This window comes from Lemur catta, chromosome 6, assembly GCF_020740605.2.
Source record: "Lemur catta isolate mLemCat1 chromosome 6, mLemCat1.pri, whole genome shotgun sequence".
In the NCBI taxonomy this organism is placed as follows: Eukaryota; Metazoa; Chordata; class Mammalia; order Primates; family Lemuridae; genus Lemur; species Lemur catta.
In genome coordinates this window covers 52704674-52724759 of record NC_059133.1, presented here as the reverse complement: position 1 = coordinate 52724759, position 20086 = coordinate 52704674, and the positions used below count along the sequence as shown (strand labels likewise).

General features: G+C 45.0%; 1 protein-coding gene across 3 annotated transcripts; it reads right to left on the bottom strand.

Moving 5' to 3' along the window:
- Positions 1-5748: 5748 nt before the first annotated feature.
- On the bottom strand, positions 5749-19190 carry NACA (nascent polypeptide associated complex subunit alpha). 3 transcript variants are annotated; one of them, XM_045553600.1, is made up of 8 exons: positions 19045-19190; positions 18151-18222; positions 8590-8675; positions 8347-8424; positions 7933-8079; positions 7411-7539; positions 6070-6192; positions 5749-5873 (listed from the first exon to the last, which is right to left on the bottom strand). In XM_045553600.1, the coding sequence occupies exons 2-8, from the start codon at positions 18218-18220 to the stop codon at positions 5859-5861; spliced, it is 648 nt and encodes a 215-aa protein (XP_045409556.1). In that variant the 5' UTR covers positions 18221-18222; positions 19045-19190; the 3' UTR covers positions 5749-5858. The 3 variants fall into 3 exon arrangements, with proteins under 3 accessions (XP_045409556.1, XP_045409557.1, XP_045409555.1); XM_045553601.1 differs by having other exon boundaries at positions 18151-18244; positions 19045-19133; XM_045553599.1 differs by lacking the exons at positions 18151-18222; positions 19045-19190 and adding an exon at positions 9851-15698.
- Positions 19191-20086: the final 896 nt, after the last annotated feature.

Sequence of the window (20086 nt, the reverse complement as noted above, 5' to 3'; positions counted from 1 at the left end):
TCAGACTGTATGATGGCAGTGGAGGAGAGTCTCTGGGTGCCTATTCCAGTGCCTGGCATACAGGCTGAATGAATGATTCAGAAATATATTCAGAACCATATATGGAAGCCAAGCTAAGGATGGTCAATTTAGATGGTCATACTTGCCTCTCCCATGAGACTAATTTCCATGAGGGCAGATACTATATCTTATTCTCCTCTGGATCCTCAGTGCTTAGCAAATTGTAGGAACCGAGGAATTTATTGAATTATGGATTAATACTGATTCCTAATTGTTTTCATTTTCTGTTCCAATGAGGGATATGTAAGGCTGAGCAGGGAAGAATCCCGACACAGTATCTTCAACCAGAGTTTTATGTTAGGATTTTAGTTATTTTGAACAAATGATTTCATGATTAAAGTTTGAAACTTGCTGCTTTTATTTACTCAACAGATCTTCAAGTGTGAGAGGATTTTAGAACCAACCCATCTATGGGAGGCAAGCATAGAGGGATTCTGAATGAGGGTAGAACGGTTAGGGGCTCAGACTATCCATGTGGTTCTAAGTTAAGGCAATGGCATTAGGACTGAAGAGGGGGACAAATAGAAATATATAGAAAGCAAAACCAGTAGGAAATGGCTAAGAGGAGTTTAGAATGATGGCAAGGTTGGTTTTTTTTTTCCCTTTTATAAACTTTTTTTTTTTTTAGAGACAGGATCTTGCTCTTGTTATCCTGGCTGAAGTGTAGTGGTGTGATTATAGCTCACTGCAGCCTCAAAATCCTGGGCTCAAGCGAACCTCCTGCCTCAGCCTCACAAGTAGCTAGGACTACAGGTGCATGCGCCACCATGCCACCACTGTCTGGCTTTTTTATTTTTTGTAGAGATGGGGTCTTGCTATGTTCCCCAGGCTGGTCTTGAACCCCTGGCCTCAGGCGATTTTCCTGCTTCAGCATCCTAAAGTGCTGGGACCAAAATTTGAAAAAAAATTTGCACTTCACTAATGATTAGTTATGTTGGGCATCTTTTCAAGTGCTGTTGGCTATTTGTCAATCTTCTTTGGAGAAATGTCTACTCAAGTCCTTTGCCCATTTTAAATCTGGTAGTTTTTTGTTGAGTTGTAGGAATTCTTTGTATAGTCTAGATATTAACCCTTTATCAGATACATCATTTGCAAATATTTTCTTCCATTCCATGGGTTGCCTTTCACTCTGTTGTGTCCTTTGATGTACAAGGGTTAAATTTTGATGAAGTCCAATTTATCTAACGATGATACGACATCTCTTTGGTTCTCCTGGAGAGAGCTGGAACCCATTATACTAAGTGAAGTATCCAAAGAATGGAAAAACAAGCATCACATGTACTCACCAGAAAACTGGTTTCCCTGATCATCACCTAAATGTACATCAGGGAAGGATACCAACTGGATATCAGACTGGGATGGGGGGGTGGGGGGAGGGGATGGGTGTATGCCTACATGACGAGTGCATTGCGCACCCTCTGGGGAATGGTCATGCTTGAGGGTGCAGACCCGGGGAGGTGGGGGGGGAGGGGATCGAGGTATGAATACATGGCGAGTGCCAGGCGCACTGTCTGGAGAGTGGGAGCGGACGCGCTTGGGACTCTGACTCGGGGGGATGGGCGGGACAGGGACAATGTATATGACCTGAACTTATGTACCCCCATGATGAGCTGAAATAAAAAAAAAAAGAAAAAGAAAAAAAAACAAAAAACAAAACAAAAAAAAAAAAAAACAAAACTTTCTCATTGATCAAGACCTGAAATCTCTAACACAGGGGACTCAAAAAAAAAAAAAAAAAAAAAAAAGTCCAATTTATCTTTTTCTTTTGTTGCCTGTGCTTTTGGTGGCATATAAAAGAAATAATCATTAAATTCAATGTCACGAAGCTTGTTTCCTGTTTTCTTCTGAATGTTATGGCTTTAGGTCCTACGTTTAGATTATTAATTTTGAATTAATTTTTGTATATATGGAGTAAGACTAAAGTCCAACTTCATTGCTTTGCCAACTTTTTTTGAAGAGACCAGATTTCTTTTTCATATGACTGAATGGATAGATGTGTCATTCATTACCTACATAAGCAGGAAATATAGATGGAAAAAGTTAGATCGTGGAGTGATCTTTGGACACTTTGAAATGGAAGATTAACCAGATTTTAAGAGAAATCAAGAGAATGGTCTCAAGGAAACTTTTTTTTAGACAGAATCTTGCTCTGTTGCTCAAGCTAGAGTGCTGTGGCATTGGCCTAACTCAACAGCAACTCCAAACTCCTGGGCTCAAGCGATCCTCTTGCCTCAGCCTTCTGAATAGCTGGGACTACACACCTGACTAATTTTTACTATTTTTAGTAGAGATGGGGTCTCACTCTTGCTCAGGCTGGTCTTGAATTCCTGAGCTCAAGTGATCCTCCTTCCTTGGCTTCCCAGAGTGCTAGGATTACAAGTGTGAGCCACTACGCCTGGCCAAAGAAACTAATTTGAAGAATAGACAAATGCAGCCATATGTGAAGAATGTCCACTGGAATTAGCAACTAGGTGACCTTGATGAAAGCCAATTTGGTGGAAAGGTAGAGATAAAAGCGAGACTAGTAAACTACAAAGACAATGAATAGAACTACATTACTGTATTGCTAAAGTCAAAATAAAAATAAGATAAATCTCTAAATTTACACTGGTCTCAAACTCCTGGCCTCAAGCAATCTTCCTGCCTCAGCTTCCCAAAGTGCTAGGATTACACGTGTGAATCACTGTACCTGGCCCTAAATCTCTCAATTTAATGTTTTATTTGGGAAGAAAGAATTGCAATTTGGGGTACACACAGACTGGGTGGTTTTTGGTAAGTACAAACAACAGAAGTTAGAGGTTTTATAAAAAAGAAGAAAAGTTATGTATTGCTCTTTGGGAAAGTTAATTGGCACTAGTATTGTGACAGCAGTAGGCAAAATTAGTCCTGGAATTGTAGCAGGTTATCTCAGAATCTATAAACTGGTTTACGTTACAATAAGCAAGCAATTCAGCAGTCAGGCTTGCAGAGAATTACACACATTCTTGGAGAATTGTTTTGTACTGAGTCCTTTCCCCTCCTTGTTTCTCCACTGTTTTAAGTTAGGTATGACATGAATGACCCAATTTCTATGATCAAATTTCATAATAGATAGGTCCTGGAAACAAAGTTAAAGTGAAAAGCAATTTGCAGGAAGATATGTATTATACAATTAGTTTTCTTTAAAAAAATTTTTTTTCCTGTGTACTGATTTTTTCCTTTTACTATTTTTTTTAAAGACAGGGTCTCAACTCTGTCGCCCAAGTTGGAATGCAGTGGTGAGATCCTAACTCACTGTAACCTGGAACTCCTGGCCTCATGTGATCCTCTCACTTCAGCCCCCAAAAGTACTGGGATAACAGGTGTCAACCATGCACCTGGCCTTATAGCTTTAAAACTTGCAGAATACTAATTTATTTGGATACAAAAATACGTACAGGAATTATAAAACACGAGCTCATTTTTTTTTTTTCCAAAAGAGACAAGTCTCACTATATTGCCCAGGCTGGAGTGCAGTGGCTACTCACAGGCTTCACTACCACATCCAGCAAAAAAACCAATTTTTAAATGGGAAAAGCACCACAATCTGTACTGGCACACTAGGATGTTTTCTTTAGAAATCAGAAGGGTCATATAGTAAGTAACCTGTGCCAATGATTACATGTAGATTTTTAGCAAATACCTCTAACAATCCTGTTTTGGGAGTACAAGGTCTAATTTTACAGATGAGATCAAAGCGATAACTTAGGCTTTAAGTGGCTCATGACTGTAATCCTAGTGCTTTGGGAGGACAAGGTGGCAGGATCACCTGAGGCAAGGAGTTGAAGACCAATCTGAGCAACACAGCAAGGCCCCATTTCTAGCAGTAATAAAAAACATTAGCCAGGTGTGGTGGCATGTGCCTGTAGTCTCAGCTACTCAGGAGACTGAGGCAGGAAGATTGCTTGAGCCCAGGAGTTTGAGGTTGTAGTGAGCTATGACGCCACAGCACTCTAGCCAGGGTAACAGAACAAGACTCTCCAAAACAAAAAGCAAAAAAAAAAAGTTTGTTAAAAGGTCTATTACATATTTAAATACAAGGCTTCAGTTTTAGAACCAGGAAGGAGTAATTCCTTAAAAGGTTTGCTCAAACTATATATTCCCAAATTTGAGAACCAAAAATTTCATCATTCTGATGAGTTTGTTGCATTTCAAGTGTGGTAAAAAAAAAAAAAAAAAAGATTGAGGGGAAGGAATTAATGAATGGTAGGAGGAACTAATTGATGTAGCAGGGTCCCTGATGTGGGAAGGATACTAAATTACTTACAGGTGACAGCAAAGGCCTTGAATAAGACATTTCTCTGAAATAGTAACCAAGAATTGGCAGTTTGTTAAGTCTTTGTGGAAGAGTGAGGAAATCTTGAGTTAATATACCTAAGCTTCCTGACCTAAGAATTACTTGGTTGACTCAGATTTGGCTGCTAGGGGTCTGTCTTTAGCTTCATGAAACTTTTGTTCATCAAATGATCTAAACTGTCTACCTAAATGGGTTGGAAGCAGGCCATCATTCTTAGCCAACCATCACATACGTTTGTGTTTCCCCAATACAGCCTACTACTTGTGGGAACAAAAAGGCCCTGCTCTTTAGTGACTGTTAAGTCTTTTCTTCCCATTTTTAAATTTCAGCCCTGTGCTTTCCCCCAAAGCATTTTCTGATAATCCAAACTCAGAAACTTTTTCTTGGGATTCATATATAGCTATTTATATTTACCATAAACTAGCTAATTGTCCTCTTAGTTGTTTGCCTAAGACAGTCCTGGTTTTCACTTATTGTCTTAGTATAATCATGGCTACCCTAATCGTAACTTACTTTGTTGTAGATTAATTTATATCTCTAGAAAGTTTACACTATATAGTCAGAATCTTCCCCTTCACGAAGTAGCTTTTCATCTTCTACAAATGCAGAATTTTCAGAATTTCTACAAAATTTTCATCCACAGCCACCCTCTCCAACTCTGTACTAAGCCTTTATGTGGAGATGCAACCAATGTGAACTCACAGAGGACAGGCAAGTTCCAACGTTTTCAGGAAGATTGCAGTTCAGAAGGGGCTGATTAGATACAGGAGAAGCAAGATCTGCTAATTGTTAACATCTGGGAAAGAAAAGTGGACATGAGGAACTTTATAGTTAAGTTGTATTCTCTGAAGACAAGAAGGTCCTAACAGCCTAGTCTAACTTCTTACAACAGGTGTGAAGTTTGAGACTTTAAGTGGGGAATCTGTGGCGCTACATCTTTTCAACTAAACAAGGTCTTAAGAATAGATTATTGGCCAGGCGCACGCCTGTAATCCTAGCACTCTGGGAGGCCGAGGCAGGTGGATCGCTCGAGGTCAGGAGTTGGAGACCAGCCTGAGCAAGAGTGAGACCCCCATCTCTACTAAAAATAGAAAGAAATTATCTGGCCAACTAAAATATACATAGAAAAAATTAGCCGGGCACGGTGGCGCATGCCTGTAGTTCCAGCTACTCAGGAGGCTGAGGCAGTAGGATCACTGAAGCCCAGGAGTTTGAGGTTGCTGTGAGCTAGGCTGACGCCATGGCACTCACTCTAGCCAGGGCAACAAAGCGACACTCTGCCTCAAAAAAAAAAAAAAAAAAAAAAAAGAATAGATTATTAACTTACTAGAGCGTTCAGTTTTTTGGTGGGAAGACAGCAAGCACCCAATGAGTTCATCCAACAAGAAGCCATAACTTTATTAATAATAGAAACAGTACAAATTTCAAGCCAAGCTGCAGTTACTCTTTTGAAACACCAAAAAAAGTCCTTGTTTTCAGATGGTTACATTGTTAATTCCTGTAAGAGAAAAAAGATAATTAGAGGTAGTTACAGGCAAATCTGGAGAATTCAAGTGACTAATAAAACCTAAGGCAACTCAGAATGGGCTTTGGAACAAAGCTTCCTGATTGGCTGGTTGTTAAGCAGAGGAAAAAAAGTCACTCATAATTGGTCAGGGCAGAGGGAATTAAAAAATAAAGGGTTGGACACTTACCATAATAGCATTTACAATATCATTACTGTTGTTCTTCAGGGCTCGGACTGCCTTTGCTCTCGACACATTTGCTTGTGACATGACCAATTCTATGTCTTTAACTTCCACACCTGTTTCATCAACCTGGAAGTGAGGGGAAAAAAACATAATAAGTAAATTAAAAAACATTAGCAGTTCTTTGGAACCAGAGTCTCTTGAATCTAGTTCTTTTTCTTTTTTTTTTTTGAGACAGAGTCTTGCTCTGTTGCCCAGGCTAGAGTGCTGTGGCATCAGCCTAGCTCACAGCAACCTCAAACTCCTGGCCTTAATTAAGCAATCCCTCTGCCTCTGCCTCAGCCTCCCGAGTAGGTGGGACTACAGGCATGCGTCACCATGCCCGGCTAATTTTTTTTTCTCTATATATTTTTAGCTGTCCAAATCATTTCTTTTTATTTTTAGTAGAGATGCGGTCTCACTCTTGCTCAGGCTGGTCTAGTTCTTTTTTTTTTTTTTTTGAGACAGAGTGTCACTGTGTTGCCCGGGCTAGAGTGAGTGCCGTGGTGTCAGCCTAGCTCACAGCAACCTCAAACTCCCGGGCTTAAGCGATCCTACTGCCTCAGCCTCCCGAGTAGCTGGAACTACAGGCATGCACCACCATGCCCGGCTAATTTTTTCTATATATATTTTAGTTGGCCAGATAATTTCTATTTTTAGTAGAGATGGGGTCTCGCTCTTGCTCAGGCTGGTCTCGAACTCCTGACCTCGAGCAATCCACCCGCCGGCCTCCCAGAGTGCTAGGATTACAGGCGTGAGCCACCGCGCCCGGCCTAGTTCTTAATTTAACTAAAAAACCATATAATTCAATGGGGTTAGAGAACCTAGAACAATATAAAATTCACCAAACATACTGCTAGAGAAAAAAAGAAAAGTATAGATTCCTACACTGCTTGCCTGAACAGTTTTGAAATGGTTTGAGGCCTTGTGTTGCTCCATCTAGAGCAAGGTTATAGAAATTTTAGAAAACTGGTTGAGTGTAGAGGCTCACACCTATAATCCTAAACCTAACACTTTGGGAGGCTCAGGTGGGAAGGACTGCTTGAGGCCAGGAGTGGAGACCAGCCTGAGCCACATACCAAGACTCCATCTCTACAAAAAACAGAAAAATTAGCTGAGAGTGGTGGTGCACACCTGTAGTCCCAGATACTTGGCAAGCTGATGGAGGATGGCTTAAGTCCAGGCATTTGAGGTTGCAGTGAGCTATGAATGATTACGCCACTGCACTCTACCCAGGGTGGCAGAGAGACCCCATCTCAAAAAAGAGAGAAAAATTCTGGACAATTAAAAAAAATTTTTTTGATATACCTCTTCCTCTTCACTCTCCTCTTGTACAGTTGGAGTCTGTGTGTTTTCTTGAATGTTTGAAACAGCTTCACCTTGAACTTTGAATTTTTCAGCAGCCGCTAGCTGTGCCTGCTGAGATAAATCTTCGATCTACAGGGCAGAGAACATAGATTCACATGAGACTACAGTAATTGAAAAATAAACCATATATATCTTTTCAAAACTCTCACTCTAAACCTATTTCAGGTAACTTATATATAATTTTAAGCTGCTTGCCCTTATTCAGACTATATATCACAGTAGAAAGAGAAGTAGCCTAGGTCTAGAGTAGTGGCTCTCAATTGGGGGGTAATTAGGTCTCTCAGGGCACATGTGGCAATGTCTGGAGATTTATTTTTTTGGTTATCACAAATAGACGCTGCTAAAACATCCTTAATACACAGGATAGCCCTTCCATAAAAAGAATCATCTGACCCAACATGTCAGTAGTTCTGAGGTTGACAAACACTGGTCTAGAGCAACTTCTAAGAAAACCTGACTTACCTTGGCTTCCCCAAAAACTATGTAGGTATCTGAAGCTGGGCTCTTGTAGACATCTGGTTTTGTGATGACAAAGAGGATATTCTTAGATTTCCGGATAGTGACTCTAGTAACTCCTGTAACCTGTCGAAGACCCAGTTTGGACATAGCCTAAAGAATAGAAATGATCAGGTTTTCAACCTCTTAAGAAGCAGCTTCAAGAAGCAAGGAACATTCAAAGCAAAGCCTTTTTCAAGGCTAGGAAAAGTTTACACAAGTTAAGAATAGAGAACCAGTTTTCAGGACTCCCAAGTTTTCTGCCACAGCAACTTCTACTTTAACAGGATTCTACTGCCACTAGAGTTCCACTATAGGTGTTCTACTCTCTGAAGTCACTTCACAGAACCTTTAGTCCTTGTCTATAACTTAAAATCTTACCTTCCGTGCCTTCTTTTCACTCCGACTCTGTTTTGCTTTACTGACTGGTTCTTCATCGATTTCAGCTGCTGCTGCCAGCTAACAAGATAAAAACAGCTATGTGTTACCTGGAACTTAGGATCTGGATATCACAATCTCCATGTGGTTTTCCCTTTATAAAGGGCCACAGTTCCAAATAGAGAAGTCAGCTCTGATCAACCTTGCTTCCTTGACCCAAGTACCAGTTAATAAGAGAATACCCACCTGTGCTTGTTGTGTGGTTGCTTGTGTGGAATCTTGTTCCTCGAGCTCTGGTACTGATTCATCACTGTCAGATTCTGTTCCAGACCCTAAGATGACAAACGTTTACTATTTTATAAGATTATAAGGAAGGGGTACCTCACCATGGCTTGCCTGGACTAGAAGTCAATACCTTATGCTAGACCTAACAAAGTTAATGTAAACCAACTGGCTTGTCTGAAGCCAGCTTAACAGCCCCAACCTTAGTCACCAACTAGTGTGTATACATTTATTAAAAACCCAGCCCCAGAAATGAGTGGTAATCACTAGATAGATATAGCTGAGCAATTTATGTAACTGCTTTTTTTCCCTAAAGGTCTTCATTTCTTGGCAAAGGCAAACCCCAATGACCCATGTAACTCTAAATTTTACCCAATAGCCCAACCATACCAGAAAAGTTCTGCCATAAGGTGTTTCTAGCAAGTGAAAAACATAAGGAATCACATTGTGGAGGCAGAATAGGCATGGCATTTCCCCCAATCCCTTAAACTGGGTTAGAGGAGGCCAAAAGCAGCTTTGTACACCCACTGAGGCTTATTTTCAAACCACTCACCCCAGCAATCTGATCTAATTGATACAGCTAGAAGATTCTCGATGTTGACCCATAGCTCTACTAGTCACTTTCTCTACTGGATACTGTCCTGTGACTCCCCCCATTTCTTCCAAACATAATTCACATATTTTAAGTTTCCCTCAATGGAAAGGCCAAGCATCAATAAAGACAAAAAAGCAGCGTATACCAGCACCATTCTCAGGCTAGGAAAAACAGGTGTCTACATTTTTAAGAAAAGGGAGTCCCTGGGCAACTGGTCATTACTACAAAGTGAAAAAGAAAGACAAATAGCTCCAGATTCCCCAATATTTTAGCAAATCCCAGGCCCAGGGACAAGGTTAGTGATGTGGTAGGGATTAGAGCAAATTAAAGGTACGGCAGGTCTTGGTTTTCAATGTCAGATCAGTTAGGTAAAAAAGATGGCAGATCCAGGGTTTAGTCTGGGCCACATTACACAGAATGATACATAAGATACTATCTGAGATGATGAAAACCAAGATTCAGTTTCATATTCCTAGAGCTTTTGCATGTAAAATTATTATTCTATGTTCTATGTCCAAACACAAGCAGGTACACTGGAGAAAGAGGCGCATCCTAGGGTTAGTACTGGTGGGTAGCCCCCAAGAGGGGTGTGGGCAACACACCATGCACACAGCAAACCAAGGCAAATACCCTTGTTGTTCTTCAGAACAGGCTGCTTGGCAGAGGGGGTTGGGGCAGGGATTCCAGCAGGTTTGGGGGTGGGCATGTTGACGAGGACCGACTGGAAAGGCACTCCCCCAGAGATTGGTTCCGGGGGAATCAGAGGCGGCAGCTCATCCTCATCAGCAGGGGCTAGGGGCTTAGAGGGTGATTCCATCACCAGCCCAGGTGAGGACGGCAGAAATTGCTGTTTAGGAAGCAGAGGGGGAACTGGGGTGGGAGTAAGAGGCAGAGAGACTGGTGGGGTGGATGCTGGAGAGACAGATGCTGATACACCTTTAGGAAGGACCTTTTCAGAGGCAGCTGCTGCCAGAGGGGTAGATGCCTTAGACTCAGGAGGAGCCAAGGGGCTCTCTGGGGAATGAAGAGAATCTTTGCCTTTCTCAGGAGAAATAAGGAGAGCTTTTGCAGGCTTTGAAGAGCCTTTCTGAGCAGGGACTGTGAGTAGAGGTGCTGGAGCCACTGTGGAAAGGGGTCCTTTAGTACCATTCTTAGCAGAGGGATCTGGGAACACAGGAGGCGAAGTAGCAGAACTCTTCTTGGCCTGTGTACCTTTCTGAGTGGGAGCTGGGGCAACAAGTGCTTCTTTGACAGCTGTGGGTCCCTTCTTTGCTGGAAGCCCTTTAGGTGCTGCTTGAGGGGCAATAGACTCCATGGTACATGTCACTGAAACTGGGGAGATAGGGGAGTCTTTGGGGGAGGAAGAAGTCATAGGTGGGGAAGTAGGGGCCCCTTTGAGGACTGGAGTTGATGGAGTCTTTTGCGGGGACAGAGGAGCCATAGCTGGAGTAGGGGCCTCTTTGGGGGATGTGGAAACTGGGGTCCCTTTGGGTGAGGGAGAAGTCATGTCTGAGGGAATGGGGGCCTCTTTAGTGGATGGGGCCTCTTTGGATGAAGTTTCTTTGGGGTAGGGAGTCACGGCTGGGAGAGTGGAGGCCCCTCTGGGGACTGGAGTTGCTGGGCCCTCTTTGGAGGAGGGAGGAGTCACTGCTGGGGGTGTGGTATCTCCTTTGGATGGGGTAGCTGAGCCTCCTTTGGGAGCTGGGGCTTTTTTGGGAGAAGGAGTTACTACTGGGGGAGTGGGATCTCCTTTGGAGGATGGGGTTGCTGTGCCTCCTTTGGGAGCTGGGGTTGCTGGGGCCTTTTTGGGGGAGGGAAGAGTCATTGCTGGGGGAGCGGGATCTCCTTTGGAGGATGGGGTAGCTGGGCCTCTTCTGGGAGCTTGAGCTGCTGGGGCTTTTTTGGGAGAGAGAGGAGTCACTTCTAAGGGAGTAGGATCCCCTTTGGAAGATGGGGTAGCTGGGCCTCCTTTGGATGCTGGGGCCTTTTTGGGCGAGGGTATACTCACTCCTGGGGCAGTCAGATCTCCTTTGGAGGATGGGGTTGCTGGGGACTTTTTGGGGGTGGGAGGAGTCACTGCTGGTGGAGTGGGATCTGCTTTGGATGATGGGGTAGCTGGGCCTCCTTTGGGAGCTGGGGTTGCTGGGGCCTCTTTGGAGGAGGGAGGAGTCACTCCTGGGGGAGTGGGATCCCCTTTGGAGGATGGGGTAGCTGGGCCTCCTTTGGAGGACGGGGCCTTTTTAGGGGAGGGTGCAGTCACTGCTAGGGGAGTGGGATCCCCTTTAGAAGATGGGGTTGCTGGGGCCTCTTTGGGGGCAGGAGGAGTCACTGCTGGGGAAGTGGGATCCCCTTTGGAGGATGAGCTAGCTGGGCCTCCTTTGGAAGCTGGGGTCTTTTTGGGGGAGGGAAAAGTCACTCCTGGGAGAGTGAGATCCCCTTTGGAGGATGGGGTAGCTGGGGCCTCTTTGGGGGAAGGATGAGTCACTGTTGGGGGAGTGGGATCCCCTTTGGAGGATGGGGTAGCTGGGCCTCCTTTGAGAACTGGGGCCTTTTTGGGGGAGGGAGCAGTCACTGCTGGGGGAGTGGGCTCCCCTTTGGAAGATGGGGTAGCTGGGCCTCCTTTGGAGGATGGGGACTTCTTAGGAGAGGGTGTAGTCACTGCTGGGGGAATGAGATCCCCTTTGGAGGATGAGCTAGCTGGGCCTCCTTTGGGAGCTGGGGTCTTTTTAGAGGAGGGAAGAGTCACTCCTGGGGGAGTGGGATCCCCTTTGGAGGATGAGCTAGCTGGGCCTCCTTTGGGAGCTGGGGTTGCTGGGGCCTCTTTGGGGGAGGGAGGAGTCACTCTTGGGGGAGTGGGATCCCCTTTGGAGGATGAGCTAACTGGGCCTCCTTTGGGAGCTGGGGTCTTTTTGGGGGACGGAGCAGTCACAGCTCGGGGAGTGGGATCCCCTTTGGAGGATGGGGTAGCTGAGCCTCCTTTGGGAACTGGGGTCTCCTTGGAGGTGGGAGGAGTCACTGCTAGGGGAGTGGGATCCCCTTTGGAGGATAGGGTAGCTGGACCTCCTTTGGGAGCTGGGGTTGCTGGGGCCTCTTTGGGGGAGGGAGGAGTCACTTCTGGGGGAGTGAGATCCCCTTTGGAGGATGGGGTAGCTGGGCTTCCTTTGGGAGCTGGGGTTGCTGGGGCCTTTTGGGGGGAGGGAGTCACTGTTGGGGGAATAGGATCCCCTTTGGAGGATGGGGTAGCTGGGGCCTCTTTGGGGGAGAGAGGAGTCACTTCTGGGGGAGTAGGATCACCTTTGGAGGATGGGGTAGCTGGGTCTCCTTTGGGAGCTGGGGTTGTTGGGGCCTTTTTGGGGGAGGGAGGAGTCACTATCGGGGGAGTGGGATCCCCTTTAGAGGATGGGGGAGCTGAGGTTGCTGGAGCTTTTTTGAGGGAGGGAAGAATCACTGCTGGGGGAGTGGGGGTCCCTTTAGGGGAAGGAGTCACTGCTGGGGGAATGGGGGCTCCCAGAGCCTCTGTAGGGGAGGGTGTAGTTACAGCTTCCGAAGTAGGTACCCCTTTGGGGGCTGGGGCCCTTTTAGAGGATGGGGTAGGTGGGCCCTCTTTGGGGGAGAGAGGCATCATAACTGAGGGAATGGGAATCTCTGTGGGGGATACGGTTATCCCTTTAGGAGAGGAAGGAGGTACCCCTTTGGGGGATGGAGGAATGAGAGAATTTTTCGTGGCTGGTGAGCCTTTAGGGTCTTGAAAAAGACTGGCCACTGGAAGAAAGGAAGCTTCAACTGGACAAACAGGGGATGAGAGATTTCTAACAGAACCATCAGGTAAAGCAGAACCCTGCTTGGTTGGAGGTCTTTTAGTCTGAGATACACTAATCCCTAAAGGAGATGGGGAATCAGCTAGGCAAGTCAGGGTTCCTTTGGAAGATGCAGTAACAGAAGCACCAGAGTTCTTAGTTGGGCATCCTTCAGGAGAGCAAGTGACAGATGCCAATGCTGAGCTATGAAAAATACCATCAACTTTCTTTGTACCTGAAAGAGTCCCAGCTGGGGGAACAGAAGAAGGAATAGACTTGGGAACTTCAGGGACCAGTGCCAAAGTAGCTGGAGTCACAGGGCAACTTTCAGAGGTTGTAGGAACCACAGATAAGGTAGTAAGAGTGGAAGTACCATTCTTAGCTGGGTGATTTTCAGGAGCTAAAGAGACAGTTCCTTCTAGGCTGGCTGTAGTTGTAGGTGTGGAGGTACCTTTGGCAGCTGTAGGAGCCACCTCAGCAGGGTCAGCACTTTCCAAAGGAAAGGCAGTCGTTGTGGTAGTGAGAGAACTTTTGAGAAGCAGACTATCTGGGTCTGGGCTTGCATAAGGATCTGTACTGATTATAGAGACTGGGGAGTTAACACCTTGGGGAGACTGAGTAGCACTGGCCAGCTTACCTATGGGGAGGGGCCCTGCAAGGCTTTTCTTTGCTAGGGTAGCTTCAAGAGAAAGAGACATTTCCAGAGGTGATGATGAACTTTGGGGAGAGGGGAAATTTTTAGGGGCTGCCAGAGTCAATGGTGGTAGACTAGGGTCTTTCTTGGTAGGGAGTCCTGCCTGGGCTGGAAAAATAGAAGCTCCTACAGGAGAGCCAGGTACAGTTTGGAGATCTTTTTGTGGTGGGAATTTTACCAATACTGAAGTAGGGAGATTTTTGAGGTCTTCAGGGTCTGGCAGAGGAGGAGAAACTGGTATCCCCAGAGTAGCTGCTACTTGAGCAGAAAGCTCCTTGGGCGTCACCGGTGCCGTAACCAGGGCAGTAGGGGAAGTTGGTTTTTTACTACCAATGAGACCTGATGAAATTGGAGGAGAGACGTAAGTAGCTACCTCAAAGGGAATAGATACTGCAGACATTGTAGAGGGGTTAGTCATTGCAACTGGGGTGGTTCCAACAGAAGAAACAGGAGTTTCTTTCAAGCCTGGACTTTCTGGAGAAACAGGAATCTGGGCCACCAAAGGCTGAGTAGTGGCATTAGGAGAGCCTCTGAGAGAGGCTGTAGGAGATAATGCAGAAGTGGCAGCTACATCTGGGGAACCAGAAGGGTTATAGGAGGTCATGCTAGTGATGGTAGAGGGGCCTTTGTCAACAGTCAGAGGAAAAGCTGGAGCCACCAATGGAAGAGCAGTCACAGCAGCAGAAACTACCTCATTTCTGGAAGGAAGGGGAGGAATTACAGATCTCTGAGAAGGATAAGAGGCCCCCATGTTAGAATGATCTACAGAAATGGTATTTACTATAGGATCTGACAGAGCATTAGGATCTGTCTGACTTAAAGGTTGGACAGGTGAATCAAAAGAACTCTGCTCTAAAGAGCCCAAAGACGTGGGAAAAACTGGTGGGATGTTGAGAGCCACAGTCTTTTGAGAAGATGTCGCCACAGGCATAGACTGGGCTGAAACAGATAAAGCAGCAGGTGGACTAACAGGCCCCTTTAGGTTGAAGCTTTCTGGGTTTTGTAGAGAAGTAGGAGCTGAGGAAATGGGGATACCTTTGACCTCAGGGGAAGTGATGGCTAGGGAAGTGGTAGGTGGTGGTGTTTGAGGACAGGAGGCTACTCCAGATTGTACAGAGGCCAAGGGAGTTATGAGGTGGGAAGGAACAGCACTGATTCTACCTGGAGGACTTGGGATACCTTCTGGATTAGGGACTACCTGAGAGGGAACTTGAATAGAAGTCTGTTCTGAGAGAACAGTGGGAGCTGACAGAGATATCACTGACCCTGACTCAGCTATAGCTGAAGGAGGTGGAGTAAGTGGGTTAGGTGGAAAAGCAGAACTCTTCTGAACTGAGTGGGGAGCCAAGGCAACCAGAGCCAAGGGACCTGAAGAGGAATGGGCCCCTTTCAGAGTTGGAGCTATCATGGGAGAGGCCAGAGCTAAGGCAGCTGGGGAGATGGGAGGCCCCATTAGGTTTGGTAGGAAAGTTGGGGTGTCAGAGGCATTTCCCAAAGGCAGGGCTGATCCAGAGGATGAGTGGGGAAAAGGAATTTCAGCATGGGTTGAGGCAATAGTAGAAGGGGAAGGGAATGGGGAAGGTTGGTTAGCAGTTGCCAGAGGGCATTGTTGGGGGGCTAGGGAGCAAGGAGAGGGAAGGGTAGGTAGAGGCTGCCCTAAGGCAGCAGTGACATTCATGGCTGAAGACATGGGGAGCATAGCTGGAGAAGAAAAGCAAAAAAGAAGATAAAGAAGGGAAGGAAGGGGAAAAAAAAATTGAGTTATATGGCCAAACTTGGTACACATGCCTCACAGGAAACACTGGAGTTTTAAATCTGAGAATAAAGTCACCACACAGGATTAGACAAAGGTGACAGGCAATACCAACCTTCCCCAAACATTTTTCAGTGGTCAAGTGAAAAGACATCCCTCTCCTTATCTCCCACGCTCCCCAAGTTATACCAAAACAAACCAACTATTTTAGGATAGGCAGAACAGTATAAGAGCAACCTATCTCTAAATGGGGAACACAGGCTCTAGAGTGGGTTGGACACAATATGCTTCCTACCCTTTCCCAGTCATGCCCTACCTTTGCCTCCCAAAATGGACCCCATTCCTGAGTCTTTCTCACAGTCAATACAATTACCACTAGAACAGCTGGGCCACCCCACCCACCCACAGATCATGGACTAACTGAAACAGATGCTGAAAACTGGAACAAGGAAGGTAGTGAGCAGTGATAAGGATGGGGAATCAGAGCTGAATGAGAATAAACAAGTTTTAAACTCTCAGGCTTCCACCACATTAGGAAAAATCTGACTCTCAGAATAAAGTTTTAGGAAGGGGGTACCTGGCACAATTCAGTTTTTCCTAAAGTTGAAACTCTTCACAATTTAATACTAAGTATTAAGTACTAAGTCACTTAGCCTCCTTATACCTCACCCAAGTTTATTCAACAAAACCAAACCAAACCACAAAAAGGTCAGACCCAATAGTCTTTACAGACCTTCCTAGGTAATGTTAGCTCTTCAGACATTAACCTAAGATGAATTAGACCTCCAGGAAGAGAGCTTAGTCACAAGGGTAGAGACTGAATCATGAAACTGTAACCCAACTTGTTAAACCAGACTGTGGTTCTATTTTCGAAGCAGAGAATTGGAGTGGAGAGAGTAAGAATACATTGGATCCCCAACTCCCTAATCTGGATAAGTATTTCATTCTGTCAAAACAGACCAAATACTTGGCACTATACTAAAAGGTTTTCTGAATGATGAAAAAAATACCCCGTCTCTCATTCAAGAGATAACACAGGATTAGATCAACAAATGCTCAATGCCTGCAAGGTAGTGTTTAAGGGGGAAAAAAAACAACCAGCCTATAGAATCCAAATTTACAATTCACTCAACAATAATTCTGTAGTTTTTATAGTATTCTGCTATAGAAAAGACAAGTGGTTCAACCAGTTTTTCCTGGAGAGTTGGTAGGTCAAAGTCTCACGATTACAGAACAAGTACTTTCAAACATATCAGTCAGAATTTAGAACATGGAATATGTTTTCTTCTGACTGGACCATCAAGATGGGATAAGACTCAAATTACTTGATTTGGCACCATAACCAAGCTAGCTTGTACATTCGTTCAAATAGACCATTTGATTACAGACAAAATCCTACGTATTTATCACAGGTACTCCCTTAATATATAAATTATATGCTATACAAACTCAGACTATTTAGGAATACATTTAACAGCATTAAGGATTGCTTGATAAGTCAATGGCATTAGTTTTGAGGCTTGAATCAAATTTTTCCAAATTCATTTAAATTCCAGGCTCCATATTTGCAAAATTGTTCAATGACACGATCTCTAAAATCTTGTTTAGCACTGAAATTACAGGATCTTTAGAGACCAGTCCCTTTTTCCTTGTCTTAAGCCCCCTGTATTTCAAGGATTTCATTTTGCTCATACCGCGCCTTAGGGAGCCCCCTCCTTTCTCTTTGCTAGCAGCTGTATTAATCCCTTCAGCTGCTAAAATCAGACAGGTGGGAAGGGAGAACCTTAATGCTTTCAAGTATAAACAGTTCTATTTTAACTCCAAAAGGGACAGAAATTGCTCTTAAGTAACAAGCGTTATTAAAAAACATTACGATTAAAAAAACGGTGAGGATGGAGATTACAGTCTGAAGATTCCCTTCATTTAGCTCTGCATAACTGACTCAGAAAGACTATCCCTTTGAAACTTTTTCACTACCTCCTCTTAAGTTTTCTACTGAGATATGTTTTAATCAGAATTCAAAACTTGCCTTCACGCTACATTCTATTTCCATTAATTTCAATGCGTAAGATCAAAGGAAGGATTTATTTCAATTCTGGGTTCCAGACAATGATGCAGGCACTATTCCAGCACACTAGAAATATCTCCGCACCAACCCCTAAAACAACTTAAAACTGATGACGGAGGTGGACCTGGGGCCCAGTAGGACACACTTACCACCAGCACACATCTCATCCAGACATGTGATGGCGGCACACTGCCAAGCTCTCCTATCTAAAACCTTGATGCAACTTGCTGGCTGGAACTTCACAAATGCTCAGGTCTCCTTGGCCTGTCTGTGTGTCATCCAGTTCCAACAGTAAAAATCACTGAACCCCCTCCTTGTTCAGGTGGGGGTTCCACAGCAGAGTTTCTTTTGAGGTGGTAGGCATAACATACAAAACAGGCTAGGGAACTCTTAATGTCCATTAAACTTAAAAACATAATTTTTATCCCATTCCCCCTAAATAAGTCCCTCCGAAATAGTAGTTAATTTTATGGTCTATCCTTCCTGGTAAGCTGCAACCCCATCCTCTTTAAGGAGAGGTAAATCTAAAAGGCAGAGTGTATTTCCCCTTGGTCACTTTATCCACCAAATGGCCTTAGGCTCAATATTAATTAAGGCAAAGGGGCTAGGGCAACCTACCTGTCTCAGCCTGAGGCTGTGGCAACTCCTGCTCTGTAGCAGGGACGGTTTCTGTGGCTTCACCGGGCATTTCTGAAGGGAATAAAAAGGAGGCCTGAATTGGCTGGTACGCATTCACTTGCCCAATCCAGAGTTTTAAGTATTCTTAAAAACTCTGCGGAGGGTTGTTAGGAAGACATCAAGAGGCTGTCTGGGGACAACCCTCCCCAAAGAACCTGGGTATAGGTGGGAAATATGACGTAACCTTCAAATCTCTATCAAGCTAATTATCTCTTACCGAGCCTCTTCACTCGGCAGCGAGCGACTCCCCCAATGCCCAAGATTTGTTTTTTTCACACTCCAAATCCCACAAGGCCAGCAATAACCACTCCGCTCTCAACTCAAGGAGGATCTCGGTCTGGCTCCCGACCATGGGAGACTTCAAACGCTACCTTACACCCCCACCCCTCCTAACATTCACATTGCCTGGGCTGGGCCTCCAGGACTATCGTCTGCCCACTTTTGGGAGCCAGGAGGGGAAAGAGGGTGCCTTCAGTCCCAATACTTGCTTGTCACAATAAGAACGGTGATGAGGTTGCAAGGCTGTGACCCCTTAATCTCCGCATCTCGTAAAGCCATTCCCAACAGCAGACGCACTCCGCTGCGTCCCCCAACGCTGTAACTGCTCCTGTCTCTCCAGGCCTGGATTCCGGGCCCGGCCTGCAGCCCTTCTGCCCTGCTTTTGCCAAAACACCAATCGCAGACCCCATTTTGTCCGGAGACCTAGGGACGATTGAGAACCCTGTGGCCCCATAAGGCCTCCAACTCTCTTTAACTCTCAATCCCCGGGGCAGTTTAGCTCGAAAGAAAGGCGGATGGCTGCGGATAGAAAGCAGAGGCGCAGAAAGAACTTACTGTGCAAGGAACAAGGAACCAAAATGGCGCCAGAAAGAGACCAAGCGAGAGCGTGACCCACGCCTGTTGCAGAAGGAAGCCTGGCACGGAGGGGGCGGGACTAGGATCCGATTCCGGGTCAAGAGCTGCCAGGAGACACTGCCTTTAACGAATGACCAGTCCGGTTGTTCCTCGGGCGGGCGTGGTGACGAGTCTAAATAAGGGTAAGAATTTAGAACTGGACGCTCTGGCCTGGCAGGAACTCTCTGCGCGTAGCCACGCAGTCCTCAGATAGCCGACTCCTTCCCTCCGAGCGGGCAACCGTGAGAAAAGCAAGCTCCGCCTCCCGGTGCCGCAAAGTAGCAATAATGAAGGCGATTTCTCCATATCCCTTTCTCAAATAATGTAGGAAAATATGAGACATCAAAAAACAGTGACTGCCATAGAGACTTGTATTCACACCGTTGAAAGGTGGAAGTGATCTAGGCTAACCCTCAGTTATTTTATCTTTGGAATACATGATTTAAGCCGATGTTAAGATTATGAAACTGTGGATTCCTGTCCCCAGAAAAAAAGGTCATAGGCATATATACAATTCTTTTGCCTGCTCTTTTGGGCACTAGTTTTATATCCTGAAACTCATTCATTCTAGGTTTCCAGGACCACACCTTAAGAACCTACGCTTTGTACTGTAGGATTCTTGAAAAGAGGAACGTATAATCTATGTGTTAATGAAAAGACTGATTCCCATACCCTCTCTCAGCCCTACAAAAGGACTCAACAAATATGTATTGTGCCTGAATTAACTTAATCCAGTTAACACTATTGGACCTAATGGCTTTAAGACATTATGGCTGCCTTTTAAGAGAAGCAGTGAAAATTTAAAATGCTCTGAAAGCTACTTTAAAATATCAGATTTTTAACATAGTGAAGTGACGCTTAGGATTACTGAATTATTCAGATTAAGTGAGATTGTGGAGTTTACCAGGAATGGGAAATTTTGAAATCCCCCTCAGATAGGAGAGGAATTACCATGGAGTGATTAAGAAGTCAGATTCCTTTG

Excerpts from the sequence above, each read along its gene's own strand:
- NACA (XM_045553599.1), bottom strand. The coding sequence starts at position 15,497 with ATGTGTACCAAGTTTGGCCATATAACTCAATTTTTTTTTCCCCTTCCT. Across the intron at positions 8,676-9,850 it reads TGTTCTGAAGAACAACAAGG|GGTCTGGAACAGAATCTGAC; the intron begins GTATTTGCCTTG and ends TTGTCATCTTAG. Across the intron at positions 8,425-8,589 it reads CAACCACACAACAAGCACAG|CTGGCAGCAGCAGCTGAAAT; the intron begins GTGGGTATTCTC and ends TTATCTTGTTAG.